Below are 17009 nucleotides of genomic sequence, written 5' to 3' on the forward strand. Positions count from 1 at the left end.
GGGGGGGGGGGGGGGGGGGGGGGGGGCTGGCTGGCTACCATCGTCTGAAGATACATTTTGCTGTTCCTGCTGCTGCTGTTGCTCTTGACTAATTAGTTCAGCTATCAAAGAGCCATAAAACAGAAACTGAAAACTGAAAACTGAAACGAAAACTCTACACGAAAATAAAGTTGAACAAATTTGTCAACTTCCGAACCCAAACAGAAAACGAATCCAAATAAAAATTATTATAAATCTTAGCTCTGATAAAAAATAAAGGGGAAAACGACAAGCGACGGACCGACCGACCGACCGACCGACTGTAGGTATGTAAATCATGGGCTGGAAATGCTCTCGAATATGTTTCTGATTCGGTTGACAAATAAACGCCTCTGCATTGTCTGCGGCACTTGACAAATGTCCGACGACTCGCATCCGCATCGCATGTGTATCTTTGTATCTTTGTATCTGCGGCTCAAACGTTGCTGTTGCTGAGACCTTTGGGGGCTGGCTTTGTCTCTGAATCTGGAATCTGGCTTTAAATCTGTGACTGTGGCGCCAGGCAGCGCGCATGCCACATTAAAAATTAGTTGAGCTGCTTCGTCGACTGTGTGATTTCCCCCTCTCAGCGAACGGAGGAACCCCTGCCCCCTCCCCACACATCCCACAACCCCAGTCCCATATCCCCCCATTTGTTTTTATTTGTTTATAATTTTTCAAAGCTTAAATGGAGCGAAGCACCACACAAAAAAATAACACAAAGAAAGAAAAAGAAACCACGGCAGTGCCATAGTCGGGGGACAACAGGTTGAAGCTTTGAAGCTTGAGAAACGTTCATCATTTGAATGGATTGAATGGGTTGAATGGATTGATTGGACGGCAGCGTCATATCTATATGGCAGTGGCACTATCTTTCTATCAATTATCCAAATGGGGAAGCCGCACTCTTTGTTCTCTTTGTTTTATTCCATCGGGGCTTAAGGCAATGACAACGAGGTGAGCCTCATTACTGACTGTCCCTCACAGTGCGTGCCAATAATTGTTGGAAAATGAAGTGAAGCATTTTGATTCAGCGTCCCATGGTAGGGCAAATGTGTGCCAGTGCAAAGGCAAGCGAGAGGGAACGTTGTGAGACGTTGCTGTTGTCGCAACGCAATTGAATACTGAAAGAAGATCGAATCCGTATTCGTCCAAGCAAAGCGGTCCTCGGGCACTCGTTTTTTGCCATCTTTACTTTTGGTTTGATTCTGCCTTACAGCACTGGCGTACACTGTACCACAACACATTGTTGTTGTGGCTTGTTGGAGGGAGTCTGGTCAAGTTTCTTGATCTATGACTACCTTTGAAGTGCCCCAGACGACCGTTCAACCTCTTCCATGTCAAAGTTCGAGGCGAACTGAAGGAAATCGAAGAAAAGGAAAGACCAAAAGGAGGAGCAGTGGAAGGAGGAGGGGAGAAATAATGTTTGTGTTGGCGCCCAACGTGGGGCCCCCGTGCAACTAAACTTCTGTCCCGTGGCGCGGGACGTCGGCAAAAGTTCTTAAGAAGTTATTTCTTTTTTTTCTGTGTCATGCCCCCTCGCCACCCTTGGCCAGACTGTGGCTGCTGGTGCTGCTTCTGCCCGAGCGTGCCCCTTCTGCTCTTCTGTGGCTCTTTTGTTGTTGTAAAATTTATTATAAAACTCACAGCAGGCGGTCACTCGACTTGACTCAACTCGACTCGAGTGGGGGGAATGGGTTGGGGCTCTGCAGAGCTGTGGAGCTGTACAAATTTCCCTGTTGACATCTTTTGGACCTCTCCCTCTCTCTCTCTGTCGGTCCATCGCCCGCTGCTCAGTTGATGAGCTGCTGACGAACTGCTCAAAAAGTCTTTGATGCCACCACGGGATCGGGTTACTCAAAGACAAGCCAGAGAGTTTTCGGCCCCCGAAAGTGGGTGCTACTTTCCATGGAAATCAGCTGGAAGCTCCCATCCGAATATATTGGGGGGGATGGACATTCGATACGCTTGATATGTGCTGCAGTGTGCAGCAAACACATCTCTTTAATGAAGATGCAAATGTGTTCTCCCCTGCCACTGACAGCTCACAGATGTCTCTCTCTCTGTGTCTGTGTCTGTGTCTGTCTCTGTCTCCGCACCGATCATCGTCTCGTGAGACGATTAAGATCTGATGCTGTTGCCTCCTCTTCAACTTCAACTTGTTGGCATTTGTCACTTTCGTTTAGATCTGAAGAGGGACACCACACAGCACACACTGGCACTTGGGTCGCCCCCCTCCGTTCCACGAGAGAGGCTGTAAAGAGGTGTTGATTGTGTCACACTTGTCGCCTTTTCGAGAAGAGCAGAACAGAAGAGAACATAACCCAAGGAATCGGACACACGGCACAGCAGAAACAGCAGAAACAGAAGAAACAGAAGAAAGGAATGCCGCCTAAATATCCTTTAACTGTAACCAATGACACATCAAAGGGCCAGACACCGAACACCGAACACCGAACACGGAACACCGAAACCAAGAGACTTATGGGGCAGACAACAAGCCAATGGCTCGTTGCGCCTGCGTAATCCCCGTTAAGCACTAGAATTCGAATTTGAATCGGTTTTTGGGCTGAAACAGCTGTGTGGCCAGCAGCGAGCAGGAGGGGGACAACCTGCTGAACGGCTATGGTTACGGTAATGGTTATGGTTATGGTTATGGCTATGGTGCTAGGTGCAAGGTGCATTCCTAAATTTCATAAATTCCAACCACTGCTCGTTGCCATTGTTCTGGCAAACACGAACCTAATGATGTTGTTGAGGCATCCAGAACACATGCTGCGGATATCCTTGACAGCACAGCACAACATCTGTGGGGGGGGGGGGGAAAGGACTTGATTAGGATTCAGAGAAAGGCGGAGAAAGGAGCGTGGAGGAGTTGCTCGCTAGTTTGCTAGCTGTCAATGGTTCCCACCTCTGAGCAGATGATGGATAGCAGATCAAGAGTCGTGCCTGGGAATCGCCGCAGTCGTCCAGTCTTTTGCCTCCACTTAAGTTTTGCTACTTTAAAAATGCTTCCGCAATTAGTAGTCGCGACTCGCGGCTGCCTTGGATAATGATTATGATATCCACTTTGGATTTTGCACAATTTGTTAGCTGCTCCACGAGGCTTAGCCTGCCTAAATCCCATAAAAGAAAATCCATTATTCACATAATCCGCCGACGGAAGACTCATTTTCTATGCGACTTTCACACACGATGGCAAGCGCTTCGGACATGCACTTTACATTGCGTGTTAGCTAACAGCAGTTTAGCATTTTGCTGCCTTTCTCTGCGCTCCTCACTGTTAGAAGCGAGGGGACATTTAACATAGCATGTTAACAGAACAGTCTCACTGTTAAGAGCGAGGAGGCACTTAACATTGCATGTTAGCTACAGCAGTTTAGCATTTTGCTGACTGTCTTTGCCCTCCCCACTGTTAGGACGAAGGGGGCACTTAACATAGCATGTTAACAGAACAGTCTCACTGTTAAGAGCGAGGAGGCACTTAACATTGCACGTTAGCTAACAGCAAACAAACATTTTGCTGACTGTCTTTGCCCTCCCCACTGTTAGGAGCGAGTTGACATTTAACATTGCATGTTAGCTAACAGCAACTTTACATTTTGCTGCCTTTCCTTGCGCTTCTCACTGTTAGGAGCTAGCGGGGAAGATCCTTCTTCTGCTGCTATTATTTTCCTTTCTTTTTTATGGAATTTGTATTCCTTTGGCATATGTATATAAAGGGCTCTGTCTCTTGGACTGCGACTGGGTATTGGGGACTGGGATGTTGCATGGCGAACATTGAACTTCCGTTTTTAATGCTCTGCCACGCCCACGCTGCCACAACGACCACCGCCCCACTCATTCAGTTTGCTTTTCGCTCTCTTTTCGGACAGACATTAATTTTATTTTTATTGTATTTGGTTTTGGTTTTGGCTCTGGCTTTGCTTTTGGTCTCCCATCGAAAAGGCCAAAGCAATGAAGCGTTGCAAGGCGGCACGGCGGCACGGCGGCAAGGCGGCACGGCGCACAACGTTGAAAAATCGCGTCCGACTATTTTTTATGATTTTCGTTGTTGTTTGTTTTATTTGTTGAAGCGGTGCGGTGACCGCGTTTGCTTTAGTTTAAACATTTGCCAGTCAAAGCGCGTTTAATTTATGCCTTTTTTATGCTGATGAAACCCCAGCCTCAGACCGGGTACACCACTTAGAGGCCAGGCCGCATTGTGGACTAAAACATAGCCGATCGTCGTTAAAGCACTGTCTGCCCCCAACTCTGGCTCTTCCTGTCTCCAAAGAAGGGTTTATCTTGTGATAATCCAACAAAATCCAACACAGATTTCAATGCCATCAAAGCCCAAGCCGGAAACTTTCTCCAAGCAAGACAGAAACAGAAACAGAAACAAGAACAGACGATGGTCATCCCTGGCCATCCATGGCAATCCTTTAGACAATGATGGACTGATGATTTCGTTTGATTCGTTTTGAGCTGGCAGCTAACAGTGAGCGCTGCAGCAGGGAGTACGGGCGTACGGGCGTACGGGCGTACGTGAGTCAGGGGTCGCCTTGTCCCTGTTAACACCAGCGAATGGGATTGTGGCGTTGCGATTTTGGACCTGTGCTCACCTGTATGACGCGCATGGGCAGTCCCGTTTCCTTGGCCAGTTGCTCCCTAATGTGGCGTGTCGGTTTCGGTGTCTGATTGAATGCCGTTTTCAGTACCTCCAGCTGTTTGGCCTTGATGGTGGTGCGGGGACCGCGACGCTTCGAACCATTGGCATCGTCGGGACTTTTGTTCTCCGCCTGTGAATCGCCGCGACCATCCGGATCCCCATCCAAGGAGCCCTACACAGAGAGAGAGAGAGGAGAGAGATTGAAGCTCATAATCATTTGCCAATCATTAATCAAGAGAGAGAGAGAGAGTGGGAGGGAGCTCCCTTTCCTTAAGCAACAATTTAATGATCGACTGATGTGAGCTCTTACCTGATCTGAGTCGTCATGGGTATTTTTGCTATCGGTGCTCATGCTTTGTACTGATATATCCGATGTGCCAAGCGGTCCACCCGCTGAGTCTGGGCCATTCGGTCCGAGTACGCCCAATCCAAGTGCCGTGGCCCGCAAATGCGGCGGATCATCATCGTCATCGTCTTCGCTCGCCGAGCCCATTAATGAATCTACAGACAGAGAGAGAGAGAGAGAGAGAAGAGAGAGTGGAGTGGAGAGGATGAGTACAAATTGGCTTAACAAATGGCAGAAGGAGGACTTCTAGTTATTGTGTCATGTTCGTTCCTTCCTGCCTTCCACCCATTGAGAGGCACTTAAAATACAATTGCAATAAATAATATTTGTGCGGGCATAAGCCGTAAACGACGCTCTGATTCTCCTCTCAGTTTTGGTCACGTGTCGCCATTTCATGGTCTAAGTAGCTGCCTGCCTGCCTGCCACACAGCCACACAGCCACACAGCCACTGGGGGCACGTGTCAACTGCTGATGCCTATATAAGTTGATTAGGGACTCGGCAGACCTGGTCTGATCTGTGGGCCATGCAAAATGCTGACACGCGTCCCTGTCCGTCCTGCTGCACTCTCTGCTCCAGATAAGCGCCACGCCACGAGACCTGCCACTAGCCAGAAGAGACGCATTGGGCTGTGTGTTGAAACGTGTCACTCATGGCAATCGCTCGATTCGATTGTCTTTATCTGGCGTCACAGACAGCAGCAGCAGCAGAGACACAACCCCCGAAATGGGAGAATGAATCTCTGCCAGTGCCGCACACAACTGGTCCCCGGGGGGACACCTGACAGACAGCCCCAGAGACTTCAACTCTGAGAGGCAGAGACCCCTTGGGACAGTTCTTTCTCGCAAGGCACTTGCCAAAAATAAATTACACTTTATTATGCATAATCTAATCCGCACCAGATGCGACCAAGCGACAGACCGATGTGCATCCCATCCATCCATCCGCATCTATTCATCCACCAGGGGGTAGGTTGCTTCGTTGCTTCGTTGCTTCGCTCTGAAGGGGCATATGCCGCAAATTAGGTTGCAAGCAACAGGAACAACAACAACAACAACAGCAGCAGCAATACCAGCAGGGAGGTAGGGGGGAAAACCCATTAAACCGAGACCCAGGTGCCTCTCCTCCGATTCCTATTCCTATTCCTGCCACCTGTCAAACTAGCGCCAGGAGATCCAAAAGCTTAACGCATTCTGAGCCTCACAGATGAGAGGATGAGGCTGATGTGATGTCGAGACGAGACCTGAGCTATGATGACCACAATCATAATCATAATCATAATCATAATGATGATGAGGCACAGTCATCATCCTGGCTGGCTGACTGCCTGCCTTGCAGTCATCATCATCATCAAGTCATCCGTTGAAACCAAAAGCATTGCTTGGCAGATTGGACATCATCTCTTGAGCCTACAGATTAGGCTCTTGGCTTTTGGTAACAAAAACCAAAGGTTCATTGAAATCTATTCCGCATAAGAGACCAAAGTGATCCACAGAGCTTCGGCGTTCTATTTTTTATTTGTCATAGAATTTGCTCATCAAATTGTACCTGTAAAAGATGAATCCAGAATTTGTTGAATTGTTTTCAGTGCAAACAAGAACATTTAAGAAACTCCCGTTGGGTGACCTAAAACTTAAATCCAATTTCCAAGAGTTGTGCCACAAGTCCTTTGGCCCTCTCTCTTTGTGTGTGTCTCTGTTTGGGACAATTGACCCGCAGTGAGACCCGTGAGACGAGCCACCGTCAACCACCAATGGAACAAACGAAACGGAAATTTCAAGTGTTTACCAGCATCGCTTTGGTCTTTACTCGCCAGTGCCACATGCCACATGCCACACAGAGCCACAAACCCAGCCCAACTGCGATTCGATGCCATTCCATATGGGTGGTGGCAGGAGGGTAGGGCGCTGCCAGCGCTTCAAGTTGTGTTGTAAACACATGTTAATAAACACGCGGACCAGAGACCCAGAAAGCAGAGTTGCCACACGGCTTCAGGGTGGAGGGGGTTGAGGGTTGTCACTACCAGCAGCAGCAGCAGCAGCAGCAACAGCTTGCAACAAGCAGCGGCAGCAACAACAGCTCGGCGCTTTCGAGAGCATCACTCAAATTAACTTTGAAAACCATTCAGGAACACTTCATTTGATTGCCACAAAAACCGTTGCTGCCACAGCCACAGCCACAGGCACAGGGAGAGCGACGCGGCAACAGAGAGAGACCTTCTGCCGCTTGCCCCCTTCTGCCACAAGCAGTTGTTGTTTGTAATTGTTGTTGTAGCAATAGCAATTATGCCATTCGAAGCAGCAGGAGCAACCCTCGCCCAAAAGGGGGTGGCAGGCATTCCCACCTCCCCCCTCCCATGCAGCCATAGAAAAGTTCAAACACTCATTTTTCCGCTCAGAAAAATATTTCAGTAACCTCTGCGGGGGCGCCCTGTACCGCCCCCAACCCCTCCGTACTCTGTACTCTGTACTCTGTTGTCCTGTTTGTCCTAGACAAACATCCCAACCAGCGGCAGGAAGACGAACAAGTGCAGCATCAGCAACAGCATCATTTTCTGACTGACAGTTAGGCAAACAGACAGGCAGATAAATAAACAAAGGCGCCTTGCCTCACCACTTTGACCCCGCGGAAGGCGTCTCTGGCATCATCTGTTTGCATAGCCACAAGTGCGACACACAGCGACAGTTGCACCTCTGCAAGGAGCACTTGCTTTACTCCTCACTCCCCCGTGGGCTGTTCCTTGTGGCTCGCATCATTAAGTAGTCGCAATGTGGGCCCCAAGCCAATGCCGATACCCGCGCTGCTTCCACTCGCCTGGAAATAGTTGTGTCACGTGAATCGAATCTACCTGTCATTGCGGCAGGAGCAGCTTCCTCAAGCGAAAGGGAAAGGGGGGGGAGGACTGCCACTGGCAGTGCCACCCTCTTTTGTAACCCCCCAAATCGACATAGACAAAGCGCACACACATTAATTTCGAATTAGTTTTGCATCATGTGGTTCACGATGCAGAAAAATCGACTCCACTCTGACGGGGTAGAACGAACCTTCCCTTGGCTGCCCTTTGCCTTCCCCCCCTGCCAAAAACAGTAAAGAAAAGCGACTCGAGCGACGCTGCTCCACAGAGTAGCGTGCCACAAGGAGGCACTGGGATTCCTTCGTGTTTATGGGCAACTATTAAGTGCACAACGTAGTGCGGCATGAAGAATGCGGCATGGGACGTGGAACAGATCGCTGGATTTTCTACATGAGCGCATACTGAAAGTCGTTTGCCGTCGCAACTCGCAACTCGCAACTCGCAACTCGCAACGTTCCTGCCTCTTCATTCCATTCATGCAACGCGAGACCGTGTGGGGAGTGGGGAGTGTGGAGTGGAGTGGAAGCTGCCAAGGATGGAGTGGAGTTCGTTCCTCGAAGTTGTTGGCTGTAAAATTAGGTTAATTCCTGTCAGTGCGTTGCTGATTTGAATTGTCACACACACGGGACAGACCGACAGACCGAAAGACCGAAAGACAGACAGACGGGATACATGAGAGACACAGATACAGATACTTATGGTCTCCGTCTTGGCTGTGGGATTTACATTGAATGCCATCCACATTGACGTTCGCTGACGTTTCTGCTGCTGCCACAAGTCTCCCATTGCCATACCCATTCCCATTCCCATTCCCAGATGCAGGCCGCACCCCGATCTCGCGGCTTAGTGGACGACGACTCTAATCCCCTGACTGCCTGTCTCTCATCCTGCATTCATGTGTATTCTGTGTGTGTCTGTCTGCAGCTCTTCTTTCGCCTCTGCCTCAGCCTCTGCCTCTGCCTCTCTGCCACATGACAGTTGCGCAAGCAAACAAAAAATTGTCATCGGGTGGAAAATGTTATGCAATTCCATCTCTGGGCCGATTCCATAACCGATTGACAAGTCATTCAGGGGGAGTGATTGAATTCTGAAATGTTTTGCGATTAAAACCCAAGAAGTGGCTGCAAAATAAATCAAAATATTTCAAGTACACAATCCTAGCGCCATGATTAACATTCAACAAACATTTAAAAATGAAACTCAACTCTTTAAGTGCTTCAACAGCCGCGTTATTGGCCATTGAAAAGTGGTACCTTTCGGTGTTCGGGGTATCAAAAGTTGATCCCCTTTCGCTTTGGCTCTTCTGTGGCCTCGGGGTTTTCTGTAAGGATTTGCCCAGTTCAACTCCACGAACTTCACGAAGTTTATTGTTTGCTTCTAAAGTGCCAAACAATACGAAGTTGCAGACCTCTGCTGCCTCCTGCCCTGCCCCATTGCTCTCTATAGAGAGCTCCACTGAAAACATCATCAAAAGTCAAAGTCACAAAAACTCAAAAACTGTTTCTGACACTTTGAGCGGCGACGGCGACGGCGACGGCTATGGCGATGGCAGCCCCCGACGGAATCCCCTGAGACAGATATCCCGTGTGGAGGTTCTGGAAACTTTTGGGAGCCCAAAGCCAAAGCCAAAGCCAAAGCCAAGGCAACGACAAATGAATTAAACAAATGTTTTGCCGGTGTGTGTGTGTGCAACTATTTGCGAGGGTGCAACAACAGCAAATGCCACAACAATTTGTAATGCCGCATCAAAGCATGAAGACAGAGAGAGAGAGAGAGAGAGAGAATCGTGGCACCCTTCGTTCCGTTCGCTCCTTCAGCTCCAGCTTGAGGCACTGAGGAAGGAACCCCATATTTGGGGTGTGGGCTGCGGTGGGTGGCACGGGACAAGGGACAGCCAGGGGGTTGTGTGTTTCCACTTGACTGAACAGCATGCCAAGTGGCCAGAGAGGGGCAAGAGTTCCAGTGAATGAAGCAGCACGAAAGCAGTGGCATGGGGCATGAAGCAGCACCAGAAGGAGTTGTGCCAAGCATGTACAGCGGGGGGGGCTGCAGTGGGTGGTGATGTTTGTCTATAAATTTTAAATGTCTGTGCACGCAAGACACACAGAAAGAAATTAAGTGCAAGCTGCCACAAAAGACGAGTCAGAAACTTGAGGAGAAGCAGCAAGTTTTGGACAGCTTTCGGACACTCATTACCAATGACCGGAGGGGCACAAACCAAGCAGAAAGAGAGAGAGTAGAGGCTCTCTTTTACCCTCGGTGTGTGTGTGTGTGACCTTGACATGCGTTGCCACTAAATGCCACAGACATACTTCAAGCTTCAAACCTAAAAAAACACTAACCAGTAGGGTCACCCGACACTCGTTCCTCCCGCTGCTTAGCCTCAACTGCTCAGCCACACTGGGAGAGAGGGAAGCGAGGATTTAATTTAAAGTTTAAGACAGAGCATTTTCTTACTTTTTCACACATTTCATCTCGATCTTAGTTGGCCATATTCTCCATGGTCTTTCTAGGCATCCGTTTCGTTTCTCCATCTTTTGGCTAACAAATCGCACACCGCCAAAGGCATCGAATGCCATGCCCCATGCCACGAAAGAAAACTCTGTGTTTTGATTGGCATTACGAAAGACAACGGCTACAAAAACATTTCAACCATCGCAAAAATATCACAAAACCGAATATCTTATGAATGGCCGTGGCTCAGCCTCAGCCTCAGCCTCAGCCTCTAACGAGCGAATGGGAGTCCAAGGGGTTGGTTGGTTGGTTGGTTTCCTTTCTTGTTTCTTGTTGTTTTTTTGCTGTTGTTTTCTCTGCTGTTGGATAAACGAAGAGTACGCTCTGTTACCTCGCCGCTTGTGTTGTGTATATTTGTATGTTGCATGCCACATGCGGGGCAGGGGCCATTGCCACAAGCGACAAGTAAAACCGGCCGCATTTTGTGGGCATTTGTAAAGTGATCCTTTTTTTTGGTTCCTGTTATGTTGTTGTGTTTTACAGGAACACTGTGGAATGCAGAGGCCATGGCAAGGACCCTTTTCGCTTGTTGTTGTTGTTGTTGTTGTTGTATCTCCTGCCTAAAGCAACAGGATTTGGCAGGCAGAGAGGCCGCACACCACCGTTGTTGCGAGCGCGTTGAGCTGTGCCAAAAAGGATTTCACCTCCTGGATCCTGGCATCACCGTTTTCCATTTCCATTGCTGCTCCTGTTTTATATTTAAAATTGTGTTCCCTGTGCTGTTGTTGTTGTTGTTGTTGTTGCTGCTGCTGCTTCTTATATATAAACACATACAGACATTCATCCTTTTTCCTTTGCGCCTGAAATTGATACCAAAGTTGCGCCTTTTCCCAAAAGGCCTACACACTGCCTGCCCCGCTCCTGTCCTCCTTCCTTTCCGAAAAGCGTTTTGTTATTTTTATTTTTATTGTGCTTGTAGCTCTCTCTCCCTCTCTCTCTCTCTCTCTCTCTGCGGCTCTTTGTGCTGTTGTGTTATTCTTTCATTTCAACGCGCCTGCCACACAGAAAGCAGCAACAACAAGCAAAACCAGCAGCAGGAGCAGGAGAAGGAGCAGGAGCAGGACCCCGTGCAACACTGGAGCCAAAAGGTGGAACTCCTTTGCTGAGCGACGAACCAACTGACAGGAGGACAGCAGGACAGCAGGAGGAGGAGGCAAGGCATCAACAAAATGGCGTCTAAAAAGAAGCAACGAAGAAAGGAACAGAACGAGAAGCAAGAGCAAAAGCAAAAGAAATGATAAGAAGTGGCGGAAAGGAAGGGAAACAAAAGAAAGGGAAAGGCTGGTCTCTCACCTCATTTCGGGTATTTGCCCAATGAAAGGAATTTGCAGGAACACTTGGAAACAATTTAATGTGAAAATCCACAGGAGAGCGGATACAAATTTCAACTAAGCGACTCGAAAGTTCAACATTTTAACAGAAATTGAACACCAACAAACATCCTTCCTCGCCTTGAAGTTTCTTTAATGGCAAACTCTTACACGATTTTAATTTGCACATTTAAAGATTTCAGCAAATCTATTTCAAGTGATTTATATTTATTTATTTGGGCAAAATGAAGAGAACCTTTAAGTTTATTTAAGTTTCTTCAATGCTAAACTCAAGTAGAATTATCTGGCATATTCCATTGGCAAGAACATGATTTTAGCTGATTTTAGCAGTAAAAAATAGCAAAAGCCCAGCGAGACATTTTTGTGAGCACAAAACCCTCAACCAGAAGTCCTAGGCAATGCCTGGCGCACCAATCCCTAAATTTGTATATATGCACATGCATCTGTGTATATATAGGACATCATATCATATCCCTGACAAATATGTTGACAACGCGAACACGACGACCGACCACACACAAGCACACACAAAGGGGCACGAACGCTGAGCGACGGTGTGGCATCTGCATGAATTGTAAATGAATTGATGCGCTTTGTTGACTTTTGTCAATTGGGATTATAGCCCCTGCCCCTGCCCCTGCTCCTGCCTCTGTCACTGTCACTGTCTCCTGTCCCTTCCCCTGGATGTGAATTGTGAATTTGAATCCAGGTCGCTCTGCTCTTTGCAGCCATCGGCAATGCCATTGCCATTCCGCGATTAACAATTGGCTTAAACCGTGCCAAACAAAGTGTCGAAAAGCGAGCCTAAGCCGAGCATCGAACCGAAAAACAAAAACAACAAACACAACAGCAGAAAACCCAGAAAAGATCCGCAAGACGAACGACACAATTTTCGTTGTCTACCTGCCCACGCGATCGGCTGGGAGATCAGAGATCAGCGCGCCTAGATTATGAATCCATCCATCCAGCAAACGATCCATCGAACCAGCCATACCCCGTCAGGGGATTTGTAAAACAGATCTTTTTACGGATTAAAAACAGAAACCGAACCGAGAACCGAGAACCGAGCGGAGCAGCAGCAGCAACCACTCTTGAGGTTGGATTTTGTGGTCTCATGACAAAAGGCCCTGATTATTGCGTGCCAAGGCAGAAAAGCAAACCCAATGACGGGATCGGGATCGGGCTCGGGCTCTGGATCTGTCTGTCACTGATCTTCCGCAAAAGCGGGGCCTAGGGATTATCCAAATTTGTATGTAGTATCCGGCACGCTCTTGCCTTTGCCGTGTGTTTGTGTGTGTGTGTGTGTGTGTGTGTGGGTGAAAAGTGAAAGTGAATTAGTTGTTTTCTTAGACGGGGGCATAGCCATAGCGACACTCGGAGTATTTCCCGTTGATCAAATCAAATCAAATAAAATCAAATAAAATAAAATAATGTAACGCATCATGCAGCAGTGCCCCTCGGTTGGGACACATAAATATGCACTCAAATATGTATTTCCCTTTACCCACTGACTCTAATTTTCCATTGATTTTTCCTTGCCATTTGCTTAGCCTCTGCTTTGTGTGATATTTTGGGTTTGCTGTCAAAAAATATCAATTTCAAAGCGAATTTCCCGACCTTTTCCTCTGTCCTACTCTTTGTTTGCCCCATAAATTGTGTGTCTGTCAGTCTGTTGTGTGTGTGTTCTCTTGCTAGATTTCTGACATATTTTTTCGTTGATGGATTGCATGCAGAAAATTCGGAAAAAAAACACAAAAAGAAAAAAGAAGAAAAACAGAACGAGGGCCAAAGTTCAAAATTATAAATCACGGTACAAATTTGTTAGCGGAAGAAAACGCACCGCACCGCCACAAAGCGGCAACAAACAATTTATTGTTGGGGCCATAAACAACGGGGTAACAACAACTTGACCAGCAGCAACAAATAACAGCCACAATAACCGACGGACCAGCGGCAGCAACAGCGACAACAAAATCGATTAACACATAAGAAGACTCGTGCAAACCGAAGCACACAGCAAAAAAAAATATATATATATACAAAAAGAGAGTACATTTACCTTTAATATGAGAGGAATGAGAGGACACGGATACCCTTTGCACAAAGCTTTTTGAACCGATGCAATGATGAGAATGATTGCAAGATACTATTTCCAAATGCATTTCATTTGAAACAAGATAATTCCATTCGATATCAATGAATGTTTTGCAAGTGTGCAAAATTGGCAGCACAGGACAGGGTATACCCTTTTTTTAGAGGGTATATCCCCTACGAAACGCCACAAAAAGGGCACAGTCGGAAGAGACCCCTCCAGAGACGACAGGGTGAGGGGATTTAACTCCAACGATTTGTGACACTAATAAATAAGGCAGCAACAAAAGGCAGTACCTCCTCATAATTCCCCAACTTCAACTTCATCTTGCTCTGAGCACTTTATGGCCGGTGCGGCTCCCTCTTTGCGCCTCCTCTTCTCCCGACGCGCTTTATTTATTTATGTTTATTGCGTTTATCATTTGTGACATTTGCATAGCGCCGGCCCGTGGGCCACCGAAAGGAGACGAAAAGCTTTGGACCGGGAATGGCAATGGGAATGGTATTGGGGCAGAGAATCTGAAACGGCCGTGAAATTGTCACAGCTTCGTGGATTTTACGACTGCAGCTGTAAAAATCTGTGCGCAAATTTATGCGCGAATGAATTGTGCATTTGATGGGAGTTGTGGCTGTGCCCCAAGCGGGGATGGATGCCCGCTCGGATGCAACAGCAAGTGGCTGCCACTTACTAAAGCAGTGGGCAACGCAAATTTCGGGGCACCAAGAGACATTCCTAGTGCAACACTTGAGACTATTTACTGCCTCTGGCTCAGCCTTTTATCATGTGATTCATGCGGTAATCGGTAATCACCATTCGATCTCTCCTCAAAACTCAGAACGGAACTCTGTCACAGTGTTTTGTGTTTCGTTGTGGCATGAAAATTCATTTGAGGCCTGACCCAGTTTTCATTTTCACCACTTGGCCCACTGCCCTGCCCTGCTCTGCCCCGCCCTCACTGATCGTTTGACAGGTTTCCAGAGAGAGAGAGAGAGAGACGAGAGACGAGAGACGAGACCTTATCTTGGAGCCCCTGGTGACTGAGTCAGCGATGCATTGGATCTCATTGAGTCAGCTACATTTCAGCTACGGCTTCGGTTTCCAATGTGATTCATGCGTGGAAAAGTTCTCTTTCTCTCCCGTTGTGGCGGTTCTCGGGTCCTGAAGTTGTTTTGTGTTGCTGGCGTTGTTATGTCATTTATAGCCGCCTGTTTAACGTATTTTTCAAGCGAAAAAAAACTTTATTTTCACGCGCATTACGCAAACCGTTTGAGAGAGGTGCCACGACGCGCCGTCCAAAGTCAAGCCTGAACAAAAACAAAAATGTGTTTCGTCTTGGCCTCGTCCCCAGCGCACATCCACGATTCCGTTCCAAAAACCCAACTGCAGTCGCCGTTCAAGTCTCTGGTCGCTGGCTGTTAGCTGTTGGGTAAAAGCCCATTAAAAATAGCTTTGAAGTGGCTGTAAAAAAATAAAGCCAAACTAAAAATAAAATAAACATTAAATGCTCGACCAAGTGCGGGCTTTCAAGACAACAACAGACGACACAGCAAAGCCCCCTCGAATTTGGAGTACTACGAGTATACGCGATGCCGCGTTAGTCGTAAACTTTGGCAGTGGAACAGGTTAAGAGACTCGCAGCGGTGTTGGTGCTGTTGCTGGTGCTGGGGTTGGGGCTGCCACATATTTGCTGCAACATTTGGTGGCCCCTCCCCCATCCAACAAGTGGGTCTCGCTCTTTCGATGTTTCGGTTGACTGCTGGCTGCCAGGTGATACGAATATTCAGATGTTCCATGGGTTCAGTTCACTGTCCATGCAGGAGAAAGTGTCTAGCGCTTGGTGACCCCTCAGTGTGGCATATCTATGATGTGGTGACCCCGACACTGCCAAACATTTAGTTCCAGAATGCGGAAAGCAGTGGGAATGACTTGTGTCAATATTGGGATACCCCTTTTGGGTGGGTAGCAAGAAGCAAAACCAAAAGCCACTACAATGCTCAACAAATCCCAAGCTTTCCAAGGGATTGAAGGACCAACCTTCCATCCACTCTCCCAGCTCCCAACTCCTTTTATTTCCCCTCTGTCATCTTCGTATTCCAATCGCAATCCCAAGCCCAGCGTACATCCTATTTATATATGAATTATGTGTCTGCGAACCAATGGCAAAGATCTCAACGCAGGCGATAAGCAAAAACCAGAAAAGGGACGAAGCAGGAGCAGGAGCAGCAGCAGCATCCACCCCGAGAGCGAAACTTAAAGCTGCCACACAGACAAAACAACAAAAAAAAAAAAAACGAAAAACTTAAAGAGCGAGCGGGAGAGAGCTTCCATTTTTCGCCATTTTCCCCATTGTTTGTTGTGTTATTTATGGCACAAACAGAGAGAGAGGAAGAGCCAGGAGCAGGAGAGGAACAAGAAGAAGCAGAGCGGAGACTGGGGAAACACAATAAGAGAATCGAAATCGATTTCAGTATTTCTAAGCTTTTTAAGAGAGAGAGAGAGAGAGAGAGAGCCTTAAGCCAGTCCCTCGACAGTTGGGAAAAGCCTGCTTTCTGCATTCCCCGCGCACCCCCGGCCCAACCATCCATACTTCTGCCTTCTGGCATTTTCGCAGACATCATTTTGCACACACAGACACAGACACACACACAAAGTACTCCTCTCTCTCTCTCTCTCTCTCTCTCTGCCACATTTCCGTTTCCGTTTTGTATACATAACCTCAATTCACAGTCGACGTCGCACCCTTAAGAGTCACACAGCCGAGCCAACCCCCGAAAAATGTGGCATATCTCCCCCCAGCACCCAGCCCCCAGCACCCACCACCCGACCCTTTGGGGCAAATGCCACCTGCAGCAGCAGCAGCAGCAGCAGCAGTTTTTGCGTGCTTTTGGTTTCGACAGTTGGATTTGTGCCTTTCCCACTTCCCCACAAAAACACAGCCGCAACCCTCTGCCACCCCTCCTGCAGCATCCACTTCTTTTGTTTCGTTTCTCGTTTCTCGCTTCTTCTGCTTTTCTGCTTTTTCTCCTGTTTGCTTTCCTTGTTGGCTCTTTTTTCTTGCGGGGCTTTTGTTTTCTCAGTGAGCCGCCAACGCTGCCAAATCCTCCGCCAAAAAAGGAAGCCATCCCCCAGCATGATGTTTGCCCCCCACTCTCCACTCTCCATCTTCCTCACTCTCTCTCTCACTCAGTCTTTCCTTCTCGCTCT

The 17009-nt window shown here is 47.9% G+C and overlaps 1 protein-coding gene across 1 annotated transcript in view; it reads right to left on the reverse strand.

The window, feature by feature from the left end:
* The window catches only part of LOC117590288 (LIM/homeobox protein Lhx1), a 48031-nt gene that overhangs the window by 7658 nt on the left and 23364 nt on the right, over nucleotides 1-17009 (reverse strand). Inside the window, exons 4-5 of the mRNA XM_034282773.1 lie at nucleotides 4980-5170; nucleotides 4623-4841 (exon numbers count right to left, since the gene is read on the reverse strand). Coding sequence (XP_034138664.1) covers nucleotides 4623-4841; nucleotides 4980-5170 — 410 coding nt within the window. The remainder of the gene's footprint in view (nucleotides 1-4622; nucleotides 4842-4979; nucleotides 5171-17009) is intronic.

This window comes from Drosophila guanche, unplaced genomic scaffold (assembly GCF_900245975.1).
Source record: "Drosophila guanche unplaced genomic scaffold, DGUA_6, whole genome shotgun sequence".
Classification (NCBI taxonomy): Eukaryota; Metazoa; Arthropoda; class Insecta; order Diptera; family Drosophilidae; genus Drosophila; species Drosophila guanche.